The following is a 12,584-nucleotide window of genomic DNA, read 5'->3' as shown; positions in this document are numbered from 1 at the left end:
TATCCTTATGGCTAAATACACTTGAACAATTAAGTTTGATTTACAATGCGTCGATCAGTATTACCAGTATTATATTATTATATAGCCTATATATTCCTATGCACGTGTGTTTTGACTTGTATTAGACTAAAGTGCTTAGATTCTTGCTCCCTCATATCTGTATTTTTCTCTATTTCTGTATTATTTACATTGTTTTGATGACCTACGCTCCAACTATGCCATGCTACCTCATACCTGTACTATATGTAATATTTTTGCTATGTACATGAACTTGATGATCTACCTCCCTACTATGCCCCCTTGTTCCCCTACCCTTCCACCTGCCTGTGTAAAGCGCTCTGTTATCTGCAAAGATCTTGTTCGCGCTATATAAAACTTTCAAAATAAAATAAAATAAATAAGTAAAGCACTATGACGTGACTAGCACTGACCCGTGATAGCGCCCTTTCTTTTTTATTTTTGTTTACTTTCAGCCATGGTGCACAGCAGCCACTGGTGCAGTGCAAAATTTAAAATATGGCGTGAGGGGTGTGGGACACACAGGAGGAGGGTAGGAAACACAACAGAGTGGATGGGGGTGGGGGGGTGAAAAAAGGGAGGTGGATAAGAAATAACCGGAAAGCTGCAGGAGGCAGGGGTTTAGACACAAAGGAAGAGGATGGGTGGGTTAAGGAGAGTGGGAGGAGGGCGGGGAGGGTGGGCAGGGTGGAGGAGAGGTCTAGGGGCCAATAATGCCATGGGCCGGGACTTGTGATGATGCACAGGGGTCTGGAGCAAAGACACAGGTCAGACAATAACGAGGCCAGACTAGAGGCAGGTGATGGGTAGGGCCAGATAATGTCATGGGCAAATTATGTTTAGATACAGGTGATCTTTAGGAGAAGATAATAAAATGGGTCAATAATGTCAGGGGCAAATGTCCGTACGTGGCTCGTAATGCCAATACCCAGACCTGTTATAATCCCAGTTGATCTTCACGGCAGGAAGAAGGCTCGAGGCCTAGGAGATTGACCAAGGAGAAGACAGTGACCAATTGGAAGACGAAAGTGACATGGGAGCCAGATAAATGGTAAGTAATGGGCCGCCTCTAAGCCCTTTTTAAGATTTTTGTTTTTCAATAGAAGAGATTTTGCAAGCACTGTGCAGGCAAAACCTAAAAATGTAATTTGCTGCTGCATAAAAAGCTCATGCTCAAAACAGTTCCTGAAGTAGTCATAGAGAGCAGTTTGAAATGCTCAACAATCCAGACACATTTTGTCAGTCCATTTTTTGTGTTACTTGCAATCCTAATTATCACATCACACACACAGCACTATAATTACCAGTATTCAAAGAATCAAGTTTAGATGAGATACTTTTGCACTGAAAAGGGAAAATTGAGATCTCAGAAGATGTTGGCCTTCGGACCAAACACAGGCGTTAAGTCTCACTGAAGGCATCATGTAAAAAGGATGTTTGAGGGTGGAATTGAACGTCAAGAATGCAGGAGGGGCCTAAATGGAGAAAAGAAGTGGAAAGGGAATTTACTTTCAAAGTGGTGCTACCTTATCCCCTTGCCCGCGGCCGGAATTCCGCTCCTGTGCTGGATATTCCGATCGCGGGCGGGGTCATGACGGCTCCCGGTCGTCATCAGCACAGGAGCACTGTAATGCATGACAGACGGGAGCCGTCATCAGCACGCAAGGGGTTAAGGTTCGAATCATCAAGCAGTTTCACTCTAGTTCAGCCATTCTATTAAGAGCTGCTACTGACCTCTCTTTCACCTTATCTGCACCTCTCTTGCAGCGGTCTACATTCCTCTCTTCCTCCCACATAGCAGCTCATCCTTCTGCCTACCTGTTGGACATATCTGAGCCTTGCACCCCATTCCTCCCATCTCTGTGGTGTGCTCTTATATTGTCCCTTTCACCTGCCCAGAAGTGGCATGCAGGGGTCCTGTGCCTGACCAAAGTAGCTGATGTGTTCCAGAGCGAGATGAGCTCCTGGGCTTTCTGTAGAGTCTATTAAGGTAGGGGAATCATGCATAGAACCTGTGGTGGGAGTAAATTAGGTTGAGTCCGATAAACCGACCCCAGCCATAGAGGGTTTCTGGCATTTAATTTAATGCAATGCAGGCTAGGATGCTTCATTGTGATTTCGAAGCACTAAGAAAAGTACGTTTCTTGTTGCAAAATATACAGGGCCAAAATTCAGTAGCAAAGGATGCAAAGCAAAAACTTCCCAATGTACTTTTGATGTGCTTTTTTCGAAAGGGCAATATTCTCTGAGAACAGCTTGCATCCTTTTCTGCTGCCAAAAACTCAGCAAAACTAATAAACCTGAATAAAATAAAGTGCAGCAAATTCTGCAAAAACAACCATGTGCCGCATAATTTGCTTTTTGTGCCGCAAAATATCCAAATTGATGTCGCAATTGCCTGGGGGTCAGGCTAGACACTTTGTAAACTCTTGGTACTGGTGTTACCACAGAAAGCAATACTTTCAACTGATAGCATACCTTGTCCACTACAAATCTGAGAAACCGCTTGGGTCTGTTGTTCATCAGAACATGTAAGTAAGGGTCCTTTGGGTCAATGGTGGTCAAAGAAAAAAAAAGAGTCTTCCTTTTTTCAGGAGAGGTATGACCTCTTGGAGTGTGGTCATTTTATAAGGTTTTATGAACCTGATAAACTATCAAAGTTTCAGAATAAATGTTAGTCTAGGACCTGGCATTGGTACCAAGTACTAGATGGAGAATACCCCTTGGTCAATCTCTCCTTGGCACCTTTTCTATCGATTGCTTTAACAGACATTCTTCATTCATCCACTGCTGGCAACAAGTTGGCTAGCTCTGGCTTGGTGTGGCCCCTCGATCTTGGTTGAATTCCCAGAAGTAGTCATAACATTTCTAAGCGGTATCCATGTTCTATAATGTTCAGCATCTCTTTGAGTTGAATGCCCTCCACTTCTTGAGGAATCCCTCAATTCCAGCTTCTACTGATGCTATGGGCTTCCTACGGCAGAATACATTTTGCCGTGGACAGAGTGTTCCTAGGCACTGGTCCTCTCGTTAATACCCTGCCTCAAAAGGTCTGGTGTGGGGTTGATTGGCACTGCCACTGTGGTGTTGCTATCCAAAGTGTTTTGCGGAGTGACAGATGTTTACGGGGTGCTTGACTGAAAACTGCCTTTACATGAGGTTTTCCCGCCAGGTGTGGTACTTCTTCAGAAAAACCCCCAGAGCTCCCAATTCCTTCGCAGTCACGGTTTTCTTTTTTATTTGTTACAGTGCCTCGTCCCCGCAGTGTGGAAAAAAAAAATCGGTCCTCTTTGGAAGGCTTATTAATCACTGAAACAACCAGAGACTTGCAACCATGCGTTTCTCCTCAGGGTGGGGCCTGTGCACATGCGCATACCTGCAGTGTCCGTCACATACAATGCTGACTTCACGCAGATGCTGGAGAAGGTATTCTCCACTTTCATGTATTGTTTTGGAAGGTGTTGCTTGAGGTCTTCGATTCCTTCCCATGACAGTGGAGGAGTTCACTGGAGTTCCATTGTATGGCTGCTGTTCTCTCTATTTTGGCCCACTATTTCCACCCTCTTACTTCCCTGGTCTGGTGATGGACCCATTGACAGAGGGACGTTTGTCCTCTTTCTAACTGTTGCCACAATAATGGAGTCTGCAACCTAATTATCGTTGATGAAGGTGGGTCTTGCGAGGAGTGCTTACATTTTTTCTTGACTCGAGGGGTGGAGGGGGGGGGGGGCATGGGGCTTACTCCCTTGGAGAAAGTAGATTTTAAGAAGGCTTTTATCCTTTGGTTCAGCATGTTCAACAACAGTAAACACTACAAAGATGGCATCAACTTTTTCTGTAGAAAAAGTGACTCTGCCTACTCCTCTTTCAGTTGCACCCTATAGGTGTCTGCAGCTCTTTTGATGAGCGCGTGTTACACTGCAAGGTCATCAGGTGATAAAGTCTTCAAGATCCATCTCCTGGAGAGTCAGCATCAAGATTTTCCCAGTCCCCCTCATGGACTTTGAGATTTTGGAAAGATGTCTGCTAAACCACATCCTCTTCCTTATGGAAAAGTTGTTCTAACGCTTGCTTTTTAGCAGAATTAAGAGACAGACCTGGCTTGCATAAACTTAATGACCTCTCAACATGGGTGAGGCAGATGAGCGAATTGGTCAAGGCAGCTCTGTGCTACTGTTAAAACCTATAATAGCTTTGTCATGAGGTCCATGCCTGTCTCCAGTATTTTGAGTTCGGACGAAGGATGTGCCCACGGGGTAACTGCAGAGTGTACAGCCCAGAGAACTGAAGATGGGACTCTGGCAACTATAGACACTACAATATCAGGAATCCACGCTACTGGACCTATTCACGATGTTCAGATGGTTGATATCCAAACTTGACAGCAGTATATCCCTCTCTGGGAGTAAAGTGAGATGCGCTAACTTTTTCACAGGTTTGCAGAGAGCGGGTGGCGTATGGGGGGGGGGGGGACACACTGATATGCTCATGGTAACACTGATGCACTGTTGTCGTGGATTGTGAATGTGATCTGTTAAGAAGTTTCTTTACTGTACTGGAATAGTGATTCTATTTGGATCTGGTTAGGTAATGGTCTGTCACTTTATTCATGGGTCCTATGTACTCTGCATTAGAATCCGTGCCAATGTGTCCCTTTTCTAAAGCCAATAAAAAATTGTCAAAATAAACTGAAATCGCCCCTTATCATAATTACCCAGCAGTACCTTTTTCAAAAATTCATCTGTCTGTCCAAACACTTTACACATTACTTGGCATTAGGTGGTACCTTACAAATAACCTAATATTATGACTATGTTCCTCTGTGAAAAATTATCTACGCTGTTAGCATCCACTTGCCGAATAGTTATAGGTGCAAGAATTTGATGAAAACAACACAGTTAAAAAAAGTGAGGAAAAAAAGCACCAGGTGGCAAATATAGGTTCATGAAAATCTATAACACAAGTTAATACAATGGATTCAACGAGAGCTAAATAATCTAAGCTTTCCAATTAATTTCATTGGAAACACGGAAAGCAATCTGGTCAAGAATGCAACCTCTTCTCCTTCAAAGAGGTAGTGTGTTGATGCTGAAACTAAGTATACTTAATCCTGAACTCTACCAATATATCTAGATTGCATAAAATGGAACAGGGTCATGAAGAGGTACATACTTTTGGTAGTTACAATGAGCAAAACACACACACAGTGAAAAATAATTTGTCCCCATGACCGACAGTCAACCCAAAGCTTTGGTGGTGAGAAGTCAGCTCGGTTTGCAAATCACAGGTTTCTTACTGATACACACTGCAGCATCAATGGATCACTGTTCATACACGTTTAAGCATACTGCAAACGAGACCTCTCAGTGCACTCAGTTTGTACTTGTGACTGATCAGCTAAAGCGTGGCATCTTATCAATTTGGCGCACATCAAATAACATTAGAGCATGAAAAATGTTGTACAAGTAAAATATACTCATCCAAAAATAAGGGAAAATATTTACCTTCACTCCATGGCCTACATCATCCAGCACTGTGTAGTCTATAGGTTTTCGAATGTATCTGACTGGGCGCTCCATGTTTGCTGGTGCTATGATTTTGTGGGTTCGTGCAGTGTTCTTATTAGTTGTTAAGATGCCTATCTCCCTTCGAGCTACTTTTTCTTTATGAATGTCCACGGTCTGTAATTGAAACATTAAAAAAAAGTATTTTCAGACATGCTCGAACACATACTGGAACAAGAAAAATAAACACACTTGCACATATACAATAGTGAACATGGACAAAAACTGGTAGTTAAAAAATCCACCTTCATTGTGTACTTAAAACAATACCAGCAATTTGATCGAGTTCTTGAAATTTACTAAATATAAAACAATGGATCGCTGTTATTTCTTGCAGGCCTATTACAAATTAACACGTCTTCCAACATCACCAGTCTCTGGAGGGGGTGGCTGCACTTATACCCATATTCCAATAAAGCTTGCATATGTAACTCAGCCAATATGATCAGTTTTACATTGTAACTACTTCTAACAGTTATTTAAGGCCCAGTTCTAGTACATACCTTACACCCATGATACCTCTTAAATTCTTCCCTTTATTCCTAATCAATTTTTTCAAACCTATCAATATTTTGGTGCAGAACTGGAACAAATCTGAAGCATCTTCCTAGCTTTTCGATTGATGGCATCAAGGCCAGGGCATCATCTTCTGGCTAAAGCCCCACCAATAATTCATTACAAGATCCAAGCAAGAATATTTATCCCGATTATATTTCTTGTAATCCATCATGTGTCAAGAAAATGGACTTTACAGCCTTATCAAATGGGAAGTATCATCACACGGGATGCCAACAATAGTGTATTATATTAAATCCACAGAGTTACATTTATTTGTGCAATATTATCTCTTCATTTAAAAGCGGGTCTGGACTAATGACAACTAAAATGCTAAAGTGCATCTCTCTACTGACATCAGTTTATTAGCCATGACAGTGGGAAGAAGAACGAGGCCTGGAAAACAGTCAGCACTTAAAGGCTCCATTTATAGGCAGAAATATACTCACTAGCTAGAAAAGCGGTAGGGAGCGTGTCCCTCTCTGGCTATGCCCACTCCTCGAGCACCTTTCTGATGCCACTAGCTATACTAGCCAGTGTCGAGACTTTTATACACTTGTAAGTATATTGTGGTAAAAGCGGAACCTTTCAACAAGAAATTTCAGGTCCACAACAGCCTGTTACATTATTGTGCAATGTCTCCAACAGTCTTGAGCATTCTCTTGTCTTAGGCACAGGAGTATCATTCACAAGGTAAGTATAGCATTTATTTAATTGATTATTGGACTGTGAGTATAGTCTTTTTTCATTACATTGGATATTGTGGATGGGGGAAGGACTCCGGGTATCCAGCTAGGTGTTTTCTAACGGGATGCCACTGTGCGCAGAGCAACTGCTAGCATAATGTCTACCAGGCTGGAATAGGAATGGTTAAGCTAACTTGCTAGTTAGGCTTGATACAAACATTTTCTCACACAGAGAAGTGGAAGCAACAAATGTCAGACAAATCAAGCTTTCACTGAATCAACTTTTCACAATAGGGGACAGACTAGAGGAGACCATTAACCACGCTAGTGTTTGGTGGTTTATTAAACAATCTGCTCTGTATGACATACATTCTATTTCTTTAAGCTATTCGACAACTTTAACCTTTATCTAACATGAAAAGTGCAAACTGTACTTACACCGATTACTTTAAATTAATTCTTCTCTTGGTATTTTACACTTAGGTGTCTCTAACTAATTTGCCTAAGAAGGAACACGCAAATTGAGTATCCTACAATACTGTGCTTTTGGAAATCAATATGTTAATCGTTCAGCTTCATTACAATCACAGATGTTTGCATGTCAGAAGAAATCTTTCTTCGAAACAAATATATCAAATTGAAATTCCCAAATTAAAATTTGGGTCCAAAAAGCAGCATGACAGTTGAGAAACACATATGACAAAATATAAAGGTAACAATCATACAAATGTTGAAGTCTTTGTAAATGAACAACTGAAATTGCAGACTTTGGGGAGTGTATCCTACTAAAGACCAAAATATATGTTTTGGATGTATTTGGAAAAAATAAAGGATTACCATTGCTACTTAATATTTAACATAACTCATAGAAAAATGTAGTATACATCTGTTCTACAGCCAACTGCATTGAATTCTGCAAATTATATTTTTCTGTATATGTATTTTATATAACTGGAAAGTATGCATTTAAGCAAATTGTTAATATTTGAAAATATATTTGTGTATTCACCGTAAAAAAATAAACCAAAAAACATTGCAATATTACAGAAGTTCCACAATCGGTTTCTAATGTGGAATGAGGGCAGCATCCTGAAAGCACACAAAAAAAAACTTGTTTGCTTGATTTGTCTTTCATTTTACTACACACCACAATAAAAATTCTTCCCCTCAAAGAGTATCCAAAACATTCTCTGTCGCGCAATGAACCATTGGCACTGTAATGCATTTGAGAGCCATGTCAGACACGTCGTTTCTAGTCCTCCTCTAATGAAATGCTGCGTGCCCTGCTAGATATTACAGTATCTGGGGCACGCTTTCTGCTTGTGTCGAGCAGCTGGCAGCCTGGGCACTGTTGCTTGAATGTCAGCCAACAATTAAGGGTGAGCTCATTTAACAGGAAGGAAATGACAAGTCAAGGGCGAGAAAGGAAACTGGCAATATGGGCGCGGCGCACTTTATCAATGGGTGTCGGAAAGTGGGAAAGGTGACACATTAGGTCAGAGACAGCACAGTTGTTGCTATTGTTCATTAGCACGTGTGTAGCGCACAATCTATGCCATGAGTGGTGTGCATCGTAGCGCCTTTCTCCTGTATTTAGGTAGGAGAGTACATGGGTTGCCAATCTCATCTAGTTCGCCTTTGCCTTCCATAATACCAATACAAATACCGGCCAGTTCAAGGGGACTGTGCAGACCGCTGTGCCATCCTAACCTTTTGCCATTTTCAGCTCCTCTGGGGATGACCCAAGCGATCTTCTTGGTATGTCAGGAGAGTACAGCCGGACAGGGATGCACCCAAACTTTTGGAGACTAGAAGGAGCTATTATCGGTAAGTTGACCATGTATGAGACTTAAGCGTAAGGACTCAATAATAGTATCTTTTTATTGACTTTGACCACCCCATCAGATTGAGCGAACCTTGCTGGATAAAGGGACTTGATTAATCAGATCCCGAAGAAACACTGGTCTTAGAGGGATTCATTTGCAAGAAAAAGTTTACTGCTTGCTTTGATCAATAAAAAAAAAAGTGCTGCTGGCGCGTGAGCCGTTTAGAACACATGGTGCGCATGCGAAGGATTCCGGTGCATGCAGCAAGGTGAATTTCCATTAGAAATCTACAAGCAATAACTGATGCCACGTTTATTAAAAAGAAACTAATTCCTATGGAAAAAGACACTTGGCAACACATCGGTGGCCATTTTAGATCTTTGGGAAGGAAGTAATTGTGATCCAAGGCACGCATGGGTATTGAAGAATGGCAGTACAGCGCGCATTATATTTTTCTGATTTCTTCATAAGTGTCGGAAGAGGCGAAACGCGACTCTGTGGCCTGTTCAACAGCAGTGACTGAGCAGTGAAGTACTGAGTGTTGGTTATCCACTGCACTAGTTTTCCGAACGGTTTCGCTTCTTAAAGTTGGAGTTGGGAGGAAGGCAGTAATTGGATTCAGTTGCTTAGGATCCTCCACGTGGAAGTCGGAGACAGTGTTGCTTTATCCAGACACGGAGATCGATCCGCACCTCACACGGATAGCTCGAGGACTGCAGAAGTCGCCTTGGGAGTAGCGCACCTTTAATTAATCCAAGTCAAGAATATACTCCGCCGGTCAACTCAGAAAAAACGTCACGACGCTGGGCCCAGCGATCGTTGTTACTTAAAGACACGAACAGGATAAGAGGAATCCTTTCCTTTTCACGAGGGTGTAGCATGATCTCCTACAACAACAGCAGTGAGCCCTGATGAAGACCTTTCCCTAATTTATCTCCTGTCATCATTCAGAAGGTCGAAACGCGTAGGCTTATCATTAAGGCCAGGAGAAATGTATGCCTTATGACCTGATAAATCAACAGGACATATAGTGAGAGACTTCTCACACCACGGCCAAAAACCTTTCAAAAGAACTCTCCGACCTTACACAGGACTACATTGATTGTTTCTTTGTGGAAAAGTACCCATACCCAAAGACAGTTAATCTATTGATCTCAAGTAGGACTCTTCTCTCTTCCATTAGCCAACTTGGAAGAGCAGTAAATTTGAAAGATTCTGTGCGTTTAGGAGCAAAAAACACTAGTACACTAAGTCTATTTATATTTGTATATATGTTGAGTACTGTTAAATGTTGTGTATAGTAACGTTAAAATGTCTATGTAATGAATTTAGTGTTATAATTCTTTTGATACATGTTGAATGTTTTTCTATCAAAGGAGATGATCATAAGTAATGTGCTAACACCCAATTGTGTACCATAAATTTTTTTTTGAAGAAAACGCAAAAGTATAATTTGCTTACAATGTCAACAAGCATTGAAAATGCAATAGGTCTCGCAATAGAAGAGTTTGACATTTTTCGTTTTGCAAATGGATGAGTGGCGTTGCGTGGCTGAGTGGCGTTGCGTGGCTGAGTGGCGTTGCGTGGCTGAGTGGCGTTGCGTGGCTGAGTGGCGTTGCGTGGCTGAGTGGCGTTGCGTGGCTGAGTGGCGTTGCGTGGCTGAGTGGCGTTGCGTGGCTGAGTGGCGTTGCGTGGCTGAGTGGCGTTGCGTGGCTGAGTGGCGTTGCGTGGCTGAGTGGCGTTGCGTGGCTGAGTGGCGTTGCGTGGGTGAGTGGCGTTGCGTGGGTGAGTGGCGTTGCGTGGGTGAGTGGCGTTGCGTGGGTGAGTGGCGTTGCGTGGGTGAGTGGCGTTGCGTGGGTGAGTGGCGTTGCGTGGGTGAGTGGCGTTGCGTGGGTGACTGGCGTTGCGTGGGTGAGTGGCGTTGCGTGGGTGAGTGGCGTTGCGTGAGTGAGTGGCGTTGCGTGGGTGAGTGGCGTTGCGTGGGTGAGTGGCGTTGCGTGGGTGAGTGGCGTTGCGTGGGTGAGTGGCGTTGCGTGGGTGAGTGGCGTTGCGTGGGTGAGTGGCGTTGCGTGGGTGAGTGGCGTTGCGTGGGTGAGTGGCGTTGCGTGGCAATGTTTTTAGAGTACAGGGGTTTTCTTGAAGGCTTCATATTTGAAACAATTTCTTTCAATAAATGTCCATCAAAATAAAATTCTAATGCTAAAAAATAAATAACTTTTTTAATTTTGAATGATCTTTCTCGTATGTTTACATGACAAGTGTTCCCCGATTTACGCGCAACATCTTTGTATGGCTCAGCTCTTGTTATGGTTCTTTTAACAAGCCAGACCCCATGCTGATACAATAAAAGCGGAAGATATATAAAACAAAGGTCCTTTGCCACAGAGTACCCTATTTAACCGCCTCAGCAAAAATTAGACCAAGGAAGATCGCATTAATATGGTCCGCTACTGTAACACTGAGCGCATGTGTTTATACACATCAGTTTGTTTTATATTACACATGACGATTCATAGAAAAATATAAAAAATAAATGCCTTATACTATCAATGGTTTTATATATTTTAATGATAAGCAGCTCTAATCGACATTAAGATATAGGTAAACAACATCACTTGTGCTTGCAAAAGCTACATATAATATACAACTGTTTGTAATACACGCCCGATGTGTATACTAGCAAATGAAGGTAACCTAAAATTCAAGTGTGATTTTAATGTAGACAGCAGACTAAACAGAGGCCATACAAAGTGTTTGAAGTACGCACTCGCTTTGCATGTAAGTAGAAGGAGATGGCAGAAAAACAAATAGTGTGAATTGAATGGCGCCAGCAAACTAAAGAGAGACTAGACAGCCTGTTTGTGACGGGCGCTTGCTTCGCATGTAAGTCGAGGGAGATAACAGTGGAAGGAAAGATATAATGTAACAGAACACACAAAAGAGAGGACAAATAAAAAGTGTTTATAATGCGCACGCGGTTTGCACCTAAGAAAACGAAGATATCAGCAAAATAAATAGTGTGAACTGAATATTTCACCCCCGTGATCGATGTGCTAGCGGGGGCTTGTGGTGGAGAGTGGGGAGAGAAGCTGAAGTTTCAGTAAGCGGGGTTGGGTTCAAATTTGGATGAGTGAGGGACGTGGGGAGGATCGCATGGCTCGGGAGGAGGCTAAAGGGGGATGGGTGCAGGGGGATTGTGTCCCGGGCTGCGTGGTTCAATGGAAGTGAAGGAATGCGGGGGGGGGGGGGTAATCGGCGGGGCGCAGGAAGAACTGGGGGGGTGCTCGCATGAGTTGGGTAGTCGCATGCAAAAGCCTTTCATCCTTCTGAGTCCGTTTCGGTTGGGGTACAGTTAAAAGAAAAACAAGTCGGATGGGGTGGGGGGTGGGGGAGAAGGAGAGTGAGCAGCTTGAGGCGCTATTGATGAGTTGTAAATGGTGGCGCCGTCGATAAGAAAGACTGTACTCGTGGCTGTGCCAAGTGGGCAAAAACTCATCAGACTTAACCTTCCACTTGTGCGGTACGAACAAAGCAAGAGGCAAACTGTTGGCAGACCGAGGGCCATCGACAAGAAGGTGCATCCCTGCCGTGTAAAGTAGCTGTAAAAAACACGCAGCATATGTCGGCCGGAGCTAAAAAGAAAAGAAAGGTCTAATATTGCAATGCTGGTCAGCGCATTTAGCGTCACGAAGCCTCGAGTAATGTGATGAAACTTATGTTGCACATAAATAAACATGATGTAAATACAAACAAGTGAAAGCGGGATGTAATTAGGGGGGAGGAGAAGTCTGGGCAGGCAGGATGACTCAGGGGAGGGGGCTGAGCGGGGCAGAGCGGCATGTGGGTGTGAAGAAGCCGGGCCTTTGAAGTGAAGCTAAGCTTCACTTCAAAGGTGTCGGAGGAATGCGGGCGGCTGTGCACGCGCTTTTAAGCTC

General features: G+C 43.1%; 1 protein-coding gene across 21 annotated transcripts in view; it reads right to left on the bottom strand.

The window, feature by feature from the left end:
- Nucleotides 1-12,584, bottom strand: part of ABI1 (abl interactor 1) — a 295,046-nt gene that overhangs the window by 129,641 nt on the left and 152,821 nt on the right. For all 21 annotated transcript variants that reach the window (XM_078663410.1, XM_078663413.1, XM_078663423.1 and 18 more), the window contains exon 3: nt 5,523-5,699. In XM_078663410.1, the coding sequence (XP_078519536.1) occupies nt 5,523-5,699 (177 nt within the window). The remainder of the gene's footprint in view (nt 1-5,522; nt 5,700-12,584) is intronic.

The sequence above is a fragment of the Lissotriton helveticus genome, chromosome 10, assembly GCF_964261635.1.
Source record: "Lissotriton helveticus chromosome 10, aLisHel1.1, whole genome shotgun sequence".
NCBI lineage: Eukaryota > Metazoa > Chordata > Amphibia > Caudata > Salamandridae > Lissotriton > Lissotriton helveticus.
This window is presented reverse-complemented; position numbering and strand designations above follow the sequence as displayed.